This window comes from Oryctolagus cuniculus, chromosome 7 (assembly GCF_051225735.1).
Source record: "Oryctolagus cuniculus isolate XC-2025 breed Fujian yellow rabbit chromosome 7, ASM5122573v1, whole genome shotgun sequence".
In the NCBI taxonomy this organism is placed as follows: Eukaryota; Metazoa; Chordata; class Mammalia; order Lagomorpha; family Leporidae; genus Oryctolagus; species Oryctolagus cuniculus.
The window spans coordinates 109,937,570-109,957,949 of NC_142873.1; the positions used below are offsets into that span (position 1 = coordinate 109,937,570).

Here is a 20,380-nt window from a genome sequence, read left to right on the forward strand (position 1 = left end):
TCTTCTGAACATGTAAGTCTGCTTAGAGATCAGATTTTTTTACAGTAGCTCCCCTGTCAGTTTGTTTTCATATACCAAAGGAAGAGCAAGAAACTTTATTACAGAGATCACTTAGGAATCTGCCTCTGTGTATTTATTATTAATTTCCCTCAGTATGTGTTTCTGAATTTCCCTACTATTTATCACTCCATGACTTTAATTAGAGTTAATGAATTTGTCGCTTGTTGGCCTTTTGGCTAAGATCAAGTGTAGAGTTAGTGAATTTAAGGATAAACCAGTGTGTTTAAAAATATACAAAAATCTTGCATTTATGATTTTTTCTATTACCTGTAAAATTACTGCCCCAGTCTATAAGACTATTTTTAGCTTTAGTAATGAGTTCTTTATTCCATTTATTTTCTTATTTTAGAAAACTATCCTGAAGACTTGAATTTTTAAAAATCTCAAATTTAACTGAACATTTTACATTTATGGGTCAATTTTAAGTTTTTTCAATGTTCCCATTTTCATTTCATTTTCTTTGTGAAGTATCATCTAGCTAAGAAAAACATGTAATGAAAGAAGCAAGGTACCTGCTTCTAGAATGTTCATGGGGCTTCTTTCCTTGGTGGAGTCACTGTATATTCAGTGTTTGATCTTACATTGTGCAAATTCAGAAACACACCTTGAAATGTTGATAACTAAAGGGTTAACCAGTGCTAATCAGTTTCAGGAGAAATTGTTATGTCTGGAAATATCCTTTTATTATAAGAACTTTGATACAACATCTGATATCGGTTTTCTCAGGGTACTCTTCTCAGTGTGTTCAGAAAAAAGTTCTTTAGGAGTGTTCAGTAATCTGAGAATTAATGAGGGGATAAGATATTTTAAAGAATGTTTTCATTTATCTGGGAGATATTTATAGTATATTATTTCTATTATTTATATATTTATATAGAAGAGGTATTTCTGCCTAAATAACTGATATCTTCCATAAAAAAGCACTATCACATTGCCATCAGCATGGGGAAAATCGGATCTTGACCTTTCATAACACAAATGAAAATCAATTCTGAGTGGATTTCAAATCTGAATGTGAGCAGACTCATAGAATGGCAGATGTCCTAAACAGCACTATGGCCTCAGAAGCAGCCCTTATGGCATTCGCATCCAGCTGAAAAGCCCATGAGAATATTTTAGGCATGGAACGCCAAGACACTGTGGCAAAAAAAAAAAAGAAAGAAAGAAAGATCTCTGCAAGTGAGATCCCAGGTCATCAAAGAAGGAGGTACCTTTCTCTGAAGGGAGGAAAGAACTTCCACTTTGACCATGGCCTTGTCTAAATATGATCAGAGTCGGCGAACTCAAAAGGCTTCCATAGCCTTGGCAACTTATGACAAGAGCCTAGGGAGATTACTGACACCATAAACAAGAGTGTCAATTTGTTAAGTCAACAACAGGAATCACTGTGCATTTAACTCCTCATGTAGGATCTCTGTCCTAAATGTGCTGTACATTGTGATTTAATACTATAACTACTACTCAAACAGTACTTTATACTTTGTGTTTCTGTGTGGGTGCAAACTGTAGAAATCTTTACTTAATATATGCTAAATTGATCTTCTGTATATAAAGATAATTGAAAATGAATCTTGATGTGAATGCAAGGGGAGAGGGAGCAGGAGAGGGGAGAGTTGCGGGTGGGAGGGAAGTTATAGTGGGGAAAAAGCCATTGCAATCCATAAACTGTACTTTGGAAATTTATATTCATTAAATAAAAGTTAAAAAAAAATCTGAATGTGAAAGGTGAAAGAGTGGAAATTTTAGAGGAAAATATGGGACATGCCGTTGTTAAATATTTATTTAAAAGGCAGAATTGGAGATGGGAGCAGGGGAAAAGAGATATCGAGGTATCTTCTATCTGCTGGTCTACTCCCTAAATGGCCTCACCTGCTGGGACAAAGCCAGGCCACAGACAGGAGCTAGGAGCTTCATCTGGATCTCCCACATGTATGACAGGCACCCAAGTACTTGGGCCATCTTCTGTTTTTTCCCAGGTCCTTTAGCAGGGAGCTAGATCAGAAGATGGGCAGCTAGGACATGAATCAGTGCTCATGTGGGATGCCTGCATCAGACAGTGACTTAACCTGCTGCACCACAATGCAAGCCATGGTTTCAACCATAAAAGGATTAACAAATTGGACTGTTTTAAAACTTCTTCTCATGAAACGAAAAACTTTTTAGTTTGTGAAAATTAAACCCACAGAGTATGAGAAAATAATTTGCAAGGCAGCCCAATAGAAAAATGGACAAAAACTTGAGCTGGCACTTCACAGAGAAGATACTTAAATATACTAACAAACATATGAAAAGGTGCTCAACTGGGAAATGCAAATTAAAACTCCACTGGAGTCCACAGTATCCTCACTAGAATGGCTAACATAGAAACAAAGGAAAGTATGAGTTAGATTTTCCTCATGGTTGAAGATATAGAATGATTAGAATCCTTATAAACTGGTGGTGAGAATATAAATAGATAAAAACCATGTTGGAAAACTATTTGGCAACATCTACTAAACCTGTAAAAATGCACACCCTGTAGCCCAGAAATTCTTCTCCAAGGCGTATACTTAGACATAGGTATGCAATCATCCCTTGGTACATATGGGAGGTTGATTCCAGGACCAGCCCCCTATAATACCAAAATTTGCAGATACTTAACTCCCTCATATAAATGGTGTAGTATTTGCATATAAACTACACACATCCTCCTGTATACTTTAAATCATCTCTAGATTACTTAAATCTAACAAATGTAAATGCTGTATAAATAATTGTTATACTGTATTTTTAGGAAATCACTTCAAGGGAAAAAAACCTATACCTGTTCAGTATAGGCACAATTTTTCCCCCAAATATTTTCAATCTGTAGTTGGTTGAAGCAATGAGAGAGAATCTATGGGTATGGATGACCTACTATACATATATTTACCAAAAGACAAATTTTTTAAAAAAATTATTTATTTGAGAGGTAGAATTACAGACAAAGAGAGGGAGAGATGGGGAAAAGGCTTCCATCCGCTGGATCGCTTTCCAGATGGTCACTGCCAAAGCCGGACCTGAGCCAGGAGCTTCTTCCAGGTCTCCCACGCAGGTGCAGAGGCCCAAACACTTCTGCTGCTTTCTACTGCTTTCCCAGGCCATAGCAGAGAGCTCAATCAGAAGAGGGGTAGCCGGGATACAAACTAGCACCCACATAAGATGCCGACGCCACACACTTAGCCAACTATGCCACAATGCCAGCCCCAAAAGACATTCATTGCACCCTTATTGATAGTAGCCTCAAATATGAAAATACCCAAGTGTCCATCAAAAGTTGAATGGGTAAACAAATTGTGGTGTTAATCCAATGGTCTATAATGAAAATCAGCAACAAATAAAAACAACAATATGGCTAAATATCACAAACATTATGTTAAGTGCGAAAAATACTAGCTGCAGAAAAGATTACATAAGGCATAATTCCATTTGTGTAAAGTATAAAAGTAAGAAAACTAACCAATGCTGTTAAAAAAGTTAGGGTCCTGATTTCTCTCCCAACGCGTAGGGATTTCATGAAAGGAGGCATGAAGCGAATTTGTAGGGTGCTAGGAAGGTCCTGTTTGTTGATCCAGGTGCTGATTGCCCAGATAATTTTTAATTTTTGAAATAAATTAGATGTATGCTTATTTAATTTATTTATATTTATAAACTGTAATTTATCCCTGCTTTTATTTTTATAGCCATAGACCACCAAAGTGCCCTATAAATAATAACACTAGCAATTTTTTTAGACATGTCATGATTGATGAAGTAGATTTTAGCTTCAGGATTGCATAGTCCAGTCTGGGTTATATTTCATTTCCCAAACTATATTCTGTCTATTTGTAGCTCTAGGTATACTCAGTTGTTAATCAGATTAAAACATAATTATATAGTCAAATACATATGAGAAAGGGGGATATTATCTCATTCTTAAAGATTTATAAGGTGTAGTGAGAAGACATAGGTAATAATAGCTAGTAATTATTTAATACTTCCTATGTGTCAGGTTTATGCAAATATTATTACATTAATCCTCTCAATAAACACAATGAGGTAAATAATGTTATCACACTTATTTACACAGATGAAGAAACTGAATTATAGAGATGTAAAACAACAGCTTAGGTTTACAGAGCTTCCCACCTAGCAGAATTCTTTTAATTTTTGAACTAGAGTAACTGACAAAATGTTATACTGTCTTATTTTGTCTGTCCAGCATCTCTTACTGTTGGTATTAGTGTACTTAAAATCACTCCTGAGGCCGGCACCGCGGCTCACTAGGCTAATCCTCCGCCTGTGGTGCCGGCACACCGGGTTCTAGTCCTGGTTGGGGCACCAGTTCTGTCCCAGTTGCTCCTCTTCCAGTCCAGCTCTCTGCCGTGGCCCGGGAGGGCAGTGGAGGATGGCCCAAGTGCTTGGGCCCTGCACCCGCATGGGAGACCAGGAGAAGCACCTGGCTCCTGGCTTCAGATCAGCAAGGTGCGCCAGCCGCAGCGGCCACTGGGGGGTGAACCAACGGAAAAGGAAGACCCTTCTGTCTGTCTGTCTGTCTCTCTCACTGTCTACTCTAACTGTCCAAAAAAAAAAAAAAAAAAAATCACTCCTGGGGCTGGCACTGTGGTGTAGAGGGTAAAGCCACCACCTGCAGTGCTGGCATCCTGTATGGGCACCGGTTCAAGACCCGGCTGCTCCACTTCGATCCAGCTCTCTGCTATGGCCTGGGAAAGCAGTGGAAGATGGCCCAAGTCCTTGGGCTCCTACACCAGCGTAGGAGACTCAGAAGAAGCTCCTGTTTCCTGGCTTCGGCCTGGACCCACGCTGGCCCTTGCAGCAATTGGGGGTGTAAACCAACGGATAGACGATCTCTCTGTCCTTCCCTCTCTCTGTAATTCTACTTTTCAAATAGATAAATATTTTTAAAAACATTGTTACGTGAAATAAACCAAATGCATAATGACAAATATTATAAGATCTCAGTTATATGCAGTATCTAGAATACATGAATCCGCTTTTCACCAAGATGGCGCCGAAGGCGAAGAAGGAAGCTCCTGCCCCTCCTAAAGTCGAAGCCAAAGCGAAGGCCTTGAAGGCCAAGAAGGCAGTGCTGAAAGGCGTCCACAGCCACAAGAAGAAGAAGATCCGCACGTTCCCCACCTTCCGGCGGCCCAAGACACTGCGCCTCCGACGGCAGCCCAGATACCCTCGGAAGAGCGCCCCCAGGAGAAACAAGCTTGACCACTATGCCATCATCAAGTTCCCCCTGACCACGGAGTCGGCCATGAAGAAGATAGAAGACAACAACACACTGGTGTTCATTGTGGATGTCAAGGCCAACAAGCACCAGATCAAACAAGCTGTGAAGAAACTCTATGACACTGATGTGGCCAAAGTCAACACCCTGATCAGCCCTGACGGAGAGAAGAAGGCGTGTGTGCGGCTGGCTCCTGACTATGATGCTCTGGACGTTGCCAACAAAATTGGGATCATCTGAACGGAGTCCAGCTGGCTAATTCTAAATATATGATTTTTCACCATAAAAAAAAATAGATTATATGAATCCAAAAAACAAAAGGTATATTCTAGGTTACCAGAAGCTGGTGGGGGAGATCCATGATGAGTTATTGCTTAATAGTTAAGAGTTTCTGTTTGTACCAATAAGAAAGCTTTGGGAAAAAAAGTTACAGTAATGGTTATGTTTAACTCCTTCCCTATGCATCTTCATATTATGAAGGAGGGAAAACTTGAAGATTTCATTTCTGTTAATGTGCATGTAACTCTCAGGTCTTGAGATTGTCTAAAAGTACAGGTTCTTAGAGGTAGTAACTTTAGATAACAGCTTTCAGGAATGGAATTAGGAGATTTTTGTGGTTTTTGAGAGTATTTTGTTAGTGGGATAATAAGGCAAACACCTGAGTGTGGGAGGTTAATTTCAGTATAAAGGAAATGGAGATTGAGCGATTATTCATTAAATTATCAAGTAAGAAGAATTGAACAGCATTGGGACCCAGCAAAATTATGTGCGGTACTTCTAAATATTAACTGTCAACTGATGCACCACTGTTTTTCTCTAGCACTTATAGCTTAAACAAGGAGACAAAAAAAAGAAATCAAGGTTACACATTAGAAGGAAGTGTGTGTGGTAGAAGGTGAGGGGACTGAGTTAGTTAATTGTCAACAATTAACTTGAATTGATGAATTATGGAATCTGTAATAAGAAGGAAGAAAAAGAAAACTAAGAAATGAGCATATTTCTCTTGTTACTAGGAATGTATAGTCTGGTCCAGGTCCTTTTTATTCTGTTCATTGATAGTTATTTATAGAACACCTACCACACTAGGTGCTATGTTGAGTAACTTGAGTTACAACAATAAAAAGTTAGACAATAGATGGTTGCCTTCATGAAACTTACAGTCTGGAGAGGAAGACACTTGTCAACAATTCGAAGTTACAAAAAGGAGGGAAATCAGGATCTTCAGAGGCCATTATTAATGGCTTTTAGAGTTCTTGCCTTTACTTCCACTCTGTGACACCCACACAGTTACTACAGCACACACCATTCTTGTGTGCTGAGAAATCTTTAAGAAGTCATTGGATCTTTTTATCATCTGCTTTCATTTTCCTTCCCTTTTTTTTTTTTTTTAAAGATTTATTTTATTTATTTGAAAGGCAGAGTTAGAGAGAAGGAGAGAGAGATCTATCTGCTAGTTCACTCCCCAGATGGCTGCAACAGCCGGGGCTGGGCCAGGCTGAAGCTAGGAACCAGGAACTTCATCCAGGTCTCCCATGTGGGTGCAGGGGCCTAAGGACTTGAGCCATCTTCCAGTGCTTTCCTAGGCACATTAGTAGGAGCTGGGTCAGAAGCAGAGCGGCCAAGACTTGAACCGTTGCCTATATGGGACGCCAACATTGCTGGCGGTGGCTTAGCCCATTATGCCACAACACTGGCCCCAGCTTCCCCTTCTTCCACATCACTATGGCATAGTGGCAGCTGAAGTAATGCTTGCTGACCACCCGCATCAATAAATCTTAGTTAGAAGCACTCACTTCATGACCATTTCTCTGTTTCTTTAGTTCTCTCGTCAGAATATATCTAAGGAATTTCATAATAAAAAGAAAATGCTGAAACTGAATTTGAAACTAAGAACAGAAAATAATTGAAAATTATAAAGATAGGAGAAGCCTAGAACTGCAAAACTATTGCAGAACAGTAGTTTTGAAAGTTCTTTGGTTGGCGCTGCAGCTCAGTAGGCTAATCCACCTGTGGCGCCGGCACACCGGGTTCTAGTCCCGGTCGGGGCACCGGATTCTGTCCCGGTTGCCCCTCTTCCAGGCCAGCTCTCTGCTGTGGCCCGGGAGGGCAGTGGAGGATGGCCCAAGTGCTTGGGTCCTGCACCCCATGGGAGACCAGGAGAAGCACCTGGCTCCTGCCATCTGATCAGCGTGGTGCGGCGGCCATTGGAGGGTGAACCAACGGCAAAGGAAGACCTTTCTCTCTGTCTCTCTCTCTCTCACTGTCCACTCTGCCTGTCAAAAAAAAAAAAAAAAAAAAAAAAGTTGTTTGCTTGAAACTGAAGAAATTAATATAGAAGGAACTAGATGGGGCTGGCACCATGGCGCAGTAGGTTAATCCTCTGCCTGCGGTGCCAGCATCCCATATGGGTGCCAGTTCTAGTCCCGGCTGCTCCTCTTCTGAAAATAAGATAATTCTGGATTTTACAATGAGACCTTTCTAAGGAGATTAGAAAAATTCATTGAAAATTGTGTTTTTTGACATTTGCTTTCTCAAGAGGAAAGAAGACATTCAGATTGGGCTGAAGCTGACAAAAATGTCAAGTCTTGGACAACTTTCTAATGTGCCAGACCAGTTGAATTACAGTTTCTCTGTTGAAGTATCTTAGGAAGGTTGGCATTGTGATGCAGCAGGGTTAGTTGCTCTTGTAATGCTGCCATCCTATATCGGAATGCTGGCCCAGTTCATGTACCAGCTACACCACTTCCAATCCAGCTTCCTGCTGTTGTGCCTGGGAGGCAAGAGATGATGACCTAAGCACTTGAGCCTCTGTCATTCATGTGGAAGACCCAGATGGAGTTTTTGGCTTCCTGTTTTGGCCTGATCCAGCCCCGGCAGTTGGAGCCATTTGAACCAGCAGATAGAAGATACATGTCTCTCTCTCACTGTTTCTCTGACTCTCACTTTAACATTCAAGTAGATGAAAATAAAATCAACATTTTTAAAAGAGAACCTAATTTAAAAATAAATTAATATATTTTAGAGGATCAATCCAGACACTTTAAAATTAATCGGTGTTTAAAAAATAGCTGAATATTTGTTCTACTGATAAACAAGGAAAAAGTTTAATTTAAACAGGACCAAGATTTCAGTTTTCTCAAGTTATGCTACAGTAGTCTTTGGCCACAGTGCAGGATTTGATCAAATAAGGGTGCCATGAAACTGGCAAGAGTCACTAGATTTCTGATAAAGTACCTCACAATTTCTGAGTGGTTCAAAGAATCATTGCAATAGGATGAAGGATTTGATCCAATTTAGTCTAAATCTATTTAAGAGAAAGGAATAGTGTTCTGTAAGAAATGAATGGTACTCACAAATGGTTTTACTCACCAAATTGAAAGGGAGAATAGCAATAATTTTGAAATTTTATGCCATAATAAGCTTGGGAACTGTACTCATGCAGCTTAAAAGAAATAAAAGATTGTTAGTTTTGAGAAATAAATTAATGAAGGAACATCAAGATGATATTGAAGACTGGGGACTCTAAGCAAACAATAATACCATTCTAAGGCAACAAAGTAAATTTGAACTTGCATGGAAAATTCAGAAAAAAGCCTTTTAGTAGCAATGAAAATCCTATTTTCAGTATAAGTAGGATTCAGTATGTTTGAGAATTGCTATTTTGTCTAGAACGAAGGAGAGTGGCAGACAACTCACCAAATCTGCCCAGTAAGCAGTTATCTCCAAGAAGGTATGAAAAAGGAATGCACTTTACGAATTTCTTAGAATATAACAGTTGGATAATAGTTATAAAACTATTCCATGAATTTGGTTGCCATCAAGGCTTTTGAAGGGGGAAGGAATTTTTTTTTTAAAGATTTATTTAATTGAGAGGTAGAGCTATAAACAGAGGGAAAGAAAGGTCTTCCATCCACTGGTTCACTCCCCAAATGGTTGCAACGGCCAGAGCTGGTCCAATCTGAAGTCAGGAGCCAGATGCTTCCTCCAGGTCTCCCACACAGGTTAGGAGCTCAAGCACTTGTGCCATCTTCTACTGTTTTCCCAAGCTATAGCAAAGAGCTGGATTGGAAGAAGAGCAGCCAGGATACAAACCGTTGCCCATACGGGATGCTGGTGCCACAGTGCCAGCCCCATGGGAAGAATTTCTTTTACACCATGTCTGGAACATAACTTCTATTTGAGAATTGGGGCCTTATACAGATGACTTTTAATATACAATACAGGATACTTTTAAAAGTAAAATATCACCCATAATTCCACTGTCTTCTACTTTTTAATAAGCTTCAAGTCTATTTCTTTTTTGCATACTCAGTTTTTTTAAGTTTATTTGAAAAACAGAGTGAGAGAGATCTTTCATCCACTGGTTCACCCCCCAAATGTCTGAAACAGCTGGGATTCAGCCAGGCTAAACCCAGGAGCCAAGAACTCCATCTGGGTCTCACACATGGATGACAGGGACCCAAGTACTTGGGTCATCTTCTCTTGCCTTCCAGGCACATTAGCAGGAAGTTAGATTGGAAGTAGAGACAAGACTGTGTCCCAGGCAATAGCTCAACCTGCTGTACCACAACACCCACCCCTCTGATACATATTTGACTCACATGAAACAGACTATATGTACCTTATATAAGAAAATTCCAACATATTTGCCTTATTTTTAATAACAAAAATACTAATAGGTAGCACAGACATGATCTTGAAAATCATTTAAATAGAATTTATGGTTTTGCTCTTAAAATTGATATATTAGATTTGTGCTGTCTGAAACAATAGTTAGCAGCCACACATGGCTCTTGAGCACTTAAAATGTGCCTTGTTTGAAATACAGTGTTCTGTGAGTGTAAAGTACATGCTGGAGGGGTAGGCTTCTAAATTAGCAGTTAAGATGTCCAAGTCCAGTGTCAGAGTACCTGGATTCCTTCCCTGGCTCAAATCAAGGTAAAATTGGGACTATTAGTGTTCTCCAGGTGGGGACAAGTCATCTCCATCTTCCTTACTACTACTCAGTGAGAATGAGAGAAAGTGAAACTCTGAGAGTATAGTTGATAATACTGTATATTGTACTTATAAAGGAAGGAAAGAATGAAGGAGGAGCAAAGTTCTGAAAATGACTTGGCTGTGTTTAGATGCTTATACTTGCTAAGTATTTTTTGTCATTTATTTCTAGATTCATGACAATGCTATCTAAAGTTGAGAAATCATCAGACAAAATCATGGAGATAATGCAGAATTTAAACAGTATACAGGTTTGCTTTTTTTCAAATATAATTTTCATACTTTACTGCTCCATTAAAAAAGGATAGTAAGGAAAGAAGCCCTAGATTGGAGAATACAGACCAGCTGAGAGTTGGTAGAAGTTTAATTTTCTTTTCATGGAAATTTTTTTCTTTTATGAATATCATATAACCATAATAGTTTAGTAATAGCTGGCTTTCTTACATTTAAAAGTAAATTTGTAGATTCTGTTTAGTGTTTTCAATTAGTAATAAATTGTTTTATCCAGGCATTTGAGGACTTGTAATAGTTGACCTACTACAAAAAGTCAAATCTGCTAACACAGAGTTTAAGTTTTTCAAATGAAGAAAACGATGTACTTGTTTTCTCTAGACTTCTTGGAAATCTTAACTTTATAGAGAACTTATTTAACTCATCTAAGATGGTTTTCTTCCAGGCTTTAAAAGGCAATAGAGAGCTCGAAAATCTCATTGGTATCTCCTATGCATCCTGCTTCTTAAAAAGAGAAATGGAAAAAACCAAAGAACTAAGTAAGAAGAAATTTGTGAGTTGTCAATTGTATTAGTTTTAAAGATAAACTTACTAATTTTTATCAATTTTAAATCTGATAGACTTTTTCATATAAAGCACTACTGGGCATAGACAGAAAAACTGTTGCCATGTATCTTGCACCAGGGTATGTTATTTTGGGAATTCCTCTTTAATGTGAAGGAAAAGAATGTACCTTAAAATGGCTATTGGCTTTTTTAATGTAGTGCTCATTTTAAAGTAAGATACTGCATTTTATACTTGATACCTACAAATGTGTATTGCTTTGAATTATTTTTTCATAGTTATTTCTTCCAAGTAATGAGAAATTTTTCATATTCCATGTTAATTCTTAACATGAGATTTTTTTTCCTTTTAGTGATAAAAGTAACAAAACAAAAACGATTAGAAAAGAAGAATTCAAGACTTCCTCACAAAGGTAAAGAGGTATATTTTAATTTATTACATAGGAAATATTTTGATTTCAGCAGTTAAGCACCAACCGTGAGTGCTTTTCAGTATATTTTTGAAGATGTGAGTCTCATTTCAAAAATCTTACATGAGTTTAGCAGAAGACCCTGTCTGATGAGATAAGCTTTCCTGATGATTGAGCTTTTTCAATGCCTTTTGAAATAGAATTTTCAGATTAAGATTTAAATTTTGTAGTCTTTTGTTAAATTTCTATTTGAGAACACGGACAAATAGGAACAGCAGTGTATTAATATACCAGCTTTTCAGGCACATTTAAAGGGCATATTAGTTCTGGAATCTTTCAAATCATTGATGACATTGTATCTGTGACTATGCCTCTGAACATTTCACAGAATTTTTTTAAAGATTTATTTATTTATTTATCAGAGAGGCAGAGGCAGAGAGAGAGATTCATGACAATGCTATCTAAGTTTGAGAAATCATCAGCTGCAATGGCTGGAGCTGGGCTGATCTGAAGCCAGGATCCAGGAGCCTCTTCCAGGTCTCCCATGCTAGTACAGGGGCCCAAGGACTTGGACCATATTCTACTGCTTTCCCAGGCCATAGCAGAGAGCTAGATCAGAAATGAAGCATCTGGTAGTTGAACCAACGCAGATATGGGATGCCAGCACTGCAGGCAGCGGCTTTTACCTGCTACACCAAAGCACCAGCCCCATATTTCACAGTATTTTTAAGTTATCATAGGAAATACACATTCATACCTCAGTAAGCAAAATAATTACAAACTATAAAATATCAAAACTTTCAGACTAATTTAAGAGTGACCATTTTGGGGGCCAGCGCTGTGGCACAGCGGGTAAAGCCACTGCCTGTAGTGCTGGCATCCCAAATGGGCACCAGTTCGAGTCCTGGCTGCTCCACTTCCAAACAAGCTCTCTGCTATGGTCTGGGAAAGCAGTAGAAGATGGTCCAAGTCCTTGGGCTACTGCACCCACATGGGAGACCCAGAGGAGTCTCCTGGTTCCTGGCTTCGGATTGGCTCAGCTCCAGCTGGTGTGGCCATCTGGAGAGTGAACCAGTGGATGAAAGACTTCTCTCTCTCTCTCTGCCTCTGCCTTTCTGTAACTCTGCCTTTCAAATAAAATAAATAAATCTTTAAAAAAAAGAGTGATCATTTTATTATTACTGACATAGATGCCATTTAGCAGTCTCTGCAAGTGGAGTTAGGCCATGTTTTAGTCTAACAATTTTTAGTACCAGTTGTCACAGAAAGCAACCAATTGAGGTTGGCATTGTAGGTGGTGAAAGAATTCATCAGAGCAGTCAGATAGAGTGAGCAGTTAGATTTATTGAACACATTGTAAGAGAGTGGGTGGGCAGTAAAGCTAGAAGGTAGCTGGCTGCTGCTAAACAGTAAAAGGGAGCAGTGGGCAGACTAACTGCCACTACAAAATAGATTATAATCTGAGGAGTATACTTGTAACTGTAGCCATCTTCTTAGGATGAGTTTTCCTGTAATCCCAACAGGTTTTCCCAGCCAGGTAATCTGCATTTCTGCCTGCACTGCCCTTAGCTTAGGGAGTTTCCCAGTCCACCAAGTGCGTTGGGCAGCCTTCCACACCAATGACTGCCATTTATTGAGTACCAGTAATTACTATATTCCCAGTAATAGAACCAGCAAATCTTTACAGCAACACTGCAGGAGAGAGAAAGAGAAGAGGAGAGAGATCTTCCATCCATTAGTTCACTCCCCAAATGGCAAGGGCCAAATCTAAGCCTGGAGCTAGGAGCTTCTTCCGGGTCTCCTACATGGGTGGCAGGGGCCCAAACCCTTGGGCCATCTTCCGAATGTATTAGCAGAGAGCTGGATTGGAAGTGGAGCAACTGGAACTTGAAACAATACCCATATGGAATGCCAGCATATCACACAGCATCTTTTTTAATTAATTTATTTATTTGAAAGAGTTAACAGAGAGAGGTAGAGACAAAGAGAGGTTGTCCATCTACTGGTTCACTCTCCAAATTGCTGCAACAGCCGGAGCTGAGCTGATCCAAAGTCAGAAGCCAGGAGCTTCTTCTGGATCTCCCACATGGATGCAAGGGCCCAAGGACTTGGGCCATCCTCTACTGCTTTCCCTGGCACATTAGCAGGGAGCTGGATCAGAAGTGGAGCAGCTGGGACTAGAACCAGCAGCTATAGGGGATGCCAGCACTGCAGGCTGGGACCTTAACCTGCTGCACCACATTTTTTAAGAGGACTTTGGTTTTTGTTTTCTGTTTTTTTTTTGTTTTTTTTTTAATGTCAAACTGATTTTCTTTGTGTGTTCCTTATTTTGAGATGTGACTTTTATTTTCACGTCTTTGAGAAGCACAGAGAAAGAGAGAACTTCCATGTACTGATTGATTCCTTAAATGGCGATAACTACCAGGGCTACTAAGCCCAGGTAAAGCTGGAAGTTGGGAACTCAACTGCAGGACTTCCAAATGGATGACAGGAAACCAATTACTTGAGCCGTTACTGATGCTTCCCAGGTTTTGTATTAGCAAGAAACTAGAGCCAGGAGCCAGAGTTGAATGCCTAGATACCCTGCTGAAGGACATGATCTTAACCGTGAGGCTAAGCATCTGCCCCTGACCTTCAGCCTTCTATAGAAATTTCTAATTTACTTTTTTTTTTTTTTTTTTTTTTTTTTGACAGGCAGAGTGGACAGTGAGAGAGAGAGACAGAGAGAAAGGTCTTCCTTTGCCGTTGGTTCACCCTCGAATGGCCGCCGCGGCCGGCGCGCTGCGCCCGGCGCACCGCGCTGATCCGATGGCAGGAGCCAGGAGCCAGGTGCTTTTCCTGGTCTCCCATGGGGTGCAGGGCCCAAGCACCTGGGCCATCCTCCACTGCACTCCCTGGCCACAGCAGAGGGCTGGCCTGGAAGAGGGGCAACCGGGACAGAATCCGGCGCCCCGACCGGGACTAGAACCCGGTGTGCCAGCGCCGCTAGGCGGAGGATTAGCCTAGTGAGCCGCGGCGCCGGCCTTCTAATTTACTTTTTAACTGTGTTACTGTGAAGTACTATTTAATTTCAAAATGTTTTAGTAATCTTCATAATATTAGAAATCATATGAAATGTAAATAAGTCCTAAAGTATATATTGTATTTGCTTCATTTACATAATCAGGAAAAAGAGTAAGCTAAATGCATGTTGCACTATCAAAAGACTGTCCTTTGGATTCTTTTTTTTGTTTTTTTCTGGGGGGGGGGCGGGTTGTCTCTCAGATCCTTGTAAAAGTTTCCCGAGACCTTTAAAATACACAATACTAAGGCTGGTGCTGTGGCATAGTAGGCTAAGCTTCCGCCTGCAGTGCTGTTATCCCATAAGGGCGCCAGTTCGTGTCAAGCTGCTCCTCCTCTTCTGATCCAGCTCTCTGCTTATGGCCTGGGAAAGCAGTGGAAGATGGTCCAAGTACTTGGGCCCCTGCACCCATGTGGGAAATCTGGAAGAAGCTCCTGGCTCCTGGTTTTGGATTGGCCCATATCCAGCTGTTGTGGCTATTTGGGGAATGAACCAGCAGATGGAAGACCATTTTCCCTGTCTCTCCCTCACTCTGTCTGTAACTCTACCTCTTAAAGAAATAAATTAAAAAAAAAAAAAAAAAAAAGAATAGCCCTCTGACAGCTATAGAAGGGGGCATCAAGTGGAAAAAAAGATAATACCAACCGAATTGCAATATTTATGCTGTCGTTGCCCTCATTGCCCCTTCAAGTTGGTCTCTTATGTCTGTTTTGTTTTTTTTTTTCATTTCAGTGCTAGTTTCCTTTGTTAATAACTGTTGCAGTCTTGATTACAGGCAGATGAGTACAATTGTAAAAGTAACACTCTAGTGCTTTAAACAGACCATCTTGGTTTTTAGAAGAACTGGACCTTGTATATATCATGAAATACCCTCATAGAATATATGAATCAAAGAGAATATCTTGAACAAATGAAGGCTTCTCTCTTTAGGAAGTAAATTTAAAGTTATTTACTTAAAAAAAGTTATTAAAAAAAGTTATCTAGGAAGTAAATCTAACTTCATTTTCCTTAAAATCAGCTTTCTGACTGCTAGGAAAATAATGAAGTGGAAAATTCTTTTTCTGGTAGAATTTAGTGTGAATTTTCACAATTATTTTAAATTTGTTCTGCTGAAGATTTAAAACATATGACCATTCAGTGGGTTAATACAGATGGAATGTCACATTGTCATCACATGGCAAAGCATGAAATTTATTTACTTTACATAATCAACCTCTACTTTAAACAACTTGATACAGATATTCTTTGGTCAATAGATGGTATTATGTAGTACTTATTATTTTCATTTTTTTCCTGGGGACATTTAAAAATACCATCATTGTTTGTCTATGACTAGTTCTTCCAGTAAACAAAATGTTTTTGAAAAGAATGTAAGCAAATTGTAGAGCAGTTGCCAAGATATGAAATCTGGACACTTAGCTTCAGTCCAAAACATATTTTATCTTTTTTGAGAATAATTGTGTAGGTTGCAGTATGCATATTTTAAATGAAATGTAACCATCTGAACTTTACATTGTTCAAAAAAGTTGTTTCAGCTGTTTGTAATAGAAAATATTTTAAAATTTCTAGTTCAGTCTTTATAAAAAAGCATAATTATAATGTTCCTATTTGTTTAGTTAACTTTATTCTTATAAAATTCATCTTTGTTATAGGATTTCAGAATTATCAGATTCTTAGACTGCAGTGCAAATTTTAAACTCCTTCTGTTCTAAAACATAAAATACTTTGTTATTGCCTATTCATTCTACCACCCACTGAAGTATTTTTTAAGCATAAAAATATGTTGTCCTTCCCCACCCTCAGTCTTGAAAAAGTATTCATCATATCAGCAAAATAACTTTACTCCCAGAAGACTGCTACCCTCTTAGCTTTTTCTATTATATCTTAACATTAAGCAGTGGCTTTTTTCAGACAGATACTTCAGTTTTAAAAGCACTGAGGTTTGAAGTTTAGACATGATGAGTTTTACAGGAAACAACAAGAATTCCCCCTAGCTTTAACATTCTGGGTTTATCTGGAGATTAAAAAATGGAGCTATTAATTTTGGTAGCGCAAATATACATTAATGTACAGCTGAGTCCCCGAGCTCTTTTTAAGGATTCAGCTGTCATGTTTGCTGTGTACCTGGTCATACCTTTCCTACTAATAAATTTAGTACTCTTGTTTTGTACTGTTCATCACTGGGGGGATACATTTCGACTGCTGAAAATGCTTACTTGGGATTTGTCTAGGATTTAAGGAGAAACAAAATAGTTTATTATTTTTTCAAAGGCTTTTAAACTTTTTCTATGATTTAAAATTTTTTATACTTGCTAGAAGTATGATAATTTTTCTTTTAAATAATATCAGTAAAAAAATTTTAAAACTAGATTTGGCTCACTTAATAGCAATTATGTGCTTAAGAGGTGTAAATAACTTGCCTTCAGACATTACAAATATCCAGGTGCTCTGTATGTGCTGATGACAACAAAATTGAAAAGAAAGACTGTAATAATTCTGACTGGTTTTCTCTGCAGAAGATATTGATTATTTGTGTGTGGTGAGAGATTTGGAAAATTCAATTAAAGGAGTTGTGCAAAGGTTTCATAAATTTTCCTTCTACAGCGTGTACACAGACATTGTTGCGTATTAAATCAATGCAGCACTTCACAATATATTTTCTTTGAAACATAAAAATAAATAACATTTAAACAGTTCTGCTTACTACAGAAACAAATTTTATTTTCTGTGAAGCATTTAGTCATGTGCTATCACTGACTCATACACATTTGCCAGCTGTAACAAATTTTATAGACATTTCCCCCAGAGACATATCTCCCATACTATGAATTTTTAAATGAGCAAATGGTGAAGAAGGGATGTCAGCAATATAAAAATTGATCAGTTAAAAGATAAAAGCATAAGTAAAGAGATTTGTATGGTAGTCTTAATAGGTTTTATTAAATAAAAATACTATAAAAAGACAGTAATGAATAGACTGAAGACGAGCTGTTCTAGAGGTGAAGAAAAATTATTCTGGCACACTTAGGAGAAATTGGTTTTATGTCACCTGACAGGTGAATTTTTTTTCCATTTTACCCTTGGAGTAATCAAAAGAGCTCCACAAAAAAAAGAAATTCCCTATATAAGTGGTTTACATATTTTAAACACACATTGAAATAAAGCAGGTATTAATAATAGTATATAGCTAAGTAGTTAAAAGCAAGACTTGTGTAATATGTAAATATTAGGTGACTTCCTCCAGCTCAGACCTCAGATAGGAGAATGGTCATGCTATTCATATCATATGATTCAGTCCTCTGGAATCTCTCTTTCAGGACTCCATTTACCACTTTTCTTTCTTCCTGGGCTGCTCTTTTTTCCTTCTCTGACAACTCCTGCTCATCCTTTAAGGTCAGCTATGAAGCCATCTCCAGGGCTCCTAAGTAAAGCTAAATAGCTTCCTCTTCTAGGCTTACACAGCACTCGTCTGAATATTTGTAAATGCATCATGTTGTAGTGCTTTGTGATCCTTTGGAATAAGGATCTTTCTGGGCTGTTCTTTGGCCAAAAAAAGTGCTGTCTTTGTGCCATGGCCCAACCTGGATAGAACGGCCAAAGTGCAGTACAGGGAATGTGTGAACAACAAACAAGTGACCACTCTAAAAATGTCTTAAAGATTTATCTAAATATTTTCAAATATTTCAAATATGGTTACTTCTTTACATACCTTATTAACTTAATGTTTATTAAATATTTACTGTGAGCCAGGCATTGTTCTGGTCTTGGGAATATACCAACAAACAAGACAGACACAGTCTTGCCCTCAGGAGGACAGAATCCAACACAAACAATTTCAGTAGAGCACAAAGAGTATACTAACAGTGGTACTAACATACATTATGATAACAAATGTCTTTGCCATTTTCATAGTAAATTTTCAACTATACATTTTGAAATAGAATCAGCCTAATTGGTGAGTATTGAAACAAAAATTTATAGCCCCAAAACTGCTATTTATAATGTAAAATAAAACTGTATATTATTTTAATTTCATTTTGATTCAGCATTTATTATATAACATACACTGTGACAAGTTATTTGAACTTTTTGAAAAAAAAGTCTTTTTCTTTCATACAGAATTACGTTGTCTGGACAGCTATGAATTTCTTAAAGCTGCTTTAAACTGAGGTACTATTTCAAATCTTTCTAATTCAGTTTAACCTTGTTAAATTTCATTGTTTTTGTTCATGTGCAGAACATTTTATTTATATTATCAGATTTAGTACTGAGTACTGAATTTCTATAAAACAAAAAGGGACATGAGCTTTGAAGCTCCATTAGAAATTCTGTTCAATCTATTCTTATAAACTGGCGGGAAGTCTGACAAAATCTGCGTTAGAGGCTAATTGAAAAAGAACACTGTTGAACTGATGAGGCTAGCTTTGAAAGTCAGAAGAGTACATTTCAACTGAGGATGAAGAGAGCCCTTAATTGAGTACCATCCAAATAGCTAGAGAGCTACTGACAAGTAGGGTATGGTTTCTGTAGGACACATCTAATTGAACAAGACATAACAAGTCTGTTAAATTTGGAAAAGTGCTAAATTGATTAAGTAAATAATTAGATATCAATTAGTTATACCTTTCTATCAAAATAATTCCTATTGATTCAGCTATATAAGTGAAAATGATTTGTTTACAAATAGCTTATTATATACATATAAACTAGAAACAGTTTGAATCATGATGTGATTTTACTGAAGGTTCACATTAAGAACTGGCATTATCTCAGCCTTAGTGGCATCAATATTAAGATTCTTAGAAGCAAAGCAGATTCTGCTTGATATCTCTTTGAAAAAAACATTAAAGCTAAATGAAAGAATTATATTCTACCTCAAAATATATTTTTTTGGAACTGGTATCTCAAGTGATTAGTATTAGCTTCCTTACAAACTAGCTGTTCTTAAAATATTTGCAAACATACAGAAAGAAAACTATGTCACTTTAATTAAAATGTTCTGTTATACATAAAAAATAGTAGTTTATCATAATAGCTAATAATTATTGAACATCTTTTATGTCCCAGTCTGTGTTTTAAGTACTTCATATTTACTCCTTTTAATCTTGATAAGGAAGAAACGGAGGCACAAAGAAGTTAAATTCCTTGTCCCAGGAGAAAGCCAGGAGTGTAAGCTGAGTAGTCTGGACTGGAGCTTATGCTCTTGACTGCTACACAGTAGTAATCTGAGAATGGCAGGTTTCACTACTGGTCAAGGATTTTCTTTCCTATTAAGTGAGAATGTACTATATAATATATGTACACACATTCATTATAGGATTAAACATGTAATAAAACTTAAGACCCATGAAAATCCAACAGAGAACTCTTATATTGGTGATCACAGATACATATTCAGTTAAACATTTAGCAACTGAATACATAGATTTAGTGCATGGTAGATTCATTGATAAACTTTTGGGGAATTTAAGAGTACTGATAATAGCTTTTTGTTCATGGATTCTAGAAAAGAGCATCACATTTTAGAGTTTTTTTTTTAAAAATTATTTATTTGTTTATTTGAAAAGCCGGGGAGGGCGAAAGAGAATCATCCATCTGCTGGTTCACTCCACAAATTCCCACAATAGCCAGGGCTTGGCCAGTCTGAAGCAAAGAGCCAGGAACTCCATCTGGATCTCCAGGTGGGTGGCAGGAACTGAGGAACTTCGGCCATCATCTTCAGCCTCCCAGTGCATTAGCAGGATGCTGTTTTGAAAGCAGAGGCAGGATTCGATCCTGGGCACAGCAATATAAGATGTGGAAGTTC

The 20,380-nt window shown here is 38.1% G+C and overlaps 1 protein-coding gene and 1 pseudogene across 12 annotated transcripts in view; both read left to right on the forward strand.

Annotated features, from left to right (window-relative positions):
• Positions 1–20,380, forward strand: part of ITGB3BP (integrin subunit beta 3 binding protein) — a 79,835-nt gene that overhangs the window by 51,585 nt on the left and 7,870 nt on the right. For 5 of the 11 annotated variants that reach the window (XR_016210981.1, XM_089300535.1, XM_089300536.1 and 2 more), the window contains 4 exons: positions 10,482–10,560; positions 10,986–11,079; positions 11,457–11,516; positions 18,694–18,744. Coding sequence is in view for 10 of the 11 variants with exons in the window: in XM_089300535.1 (XP_089156661.1) it covers positions 10,482–10,560; positions 10,986–11,079; positions 11,457–11,516; positions 18,694–18,743 (283 nt within the window). In the remaining variant the exon portion in view is untranslated. Of the gene's footprint in view, positions 1–10,481; positions 10,561–10,985; positions 11,080–11,456; positions 11,517–17,891; positions 18,151–18,693; positions 18,745–20,380 lie in introns of those variants that run through there. The other 6 variants (XM_089300534.1, XM_089300537.1, XM_089300533.1 and 3 more) reach the window with 5 other exon arrangements.
• Positions 5,031–5,598, forward strand: LOC149125683 (large ribosomal subunit protein uL23 pseudogene; annotated as a pseudogene). Its single transcript, XR_016210982.1, has one exon. The product of XR_016210982.1 is annotated as a large ribosomal subunit protein uL23 pseudogene (transcript).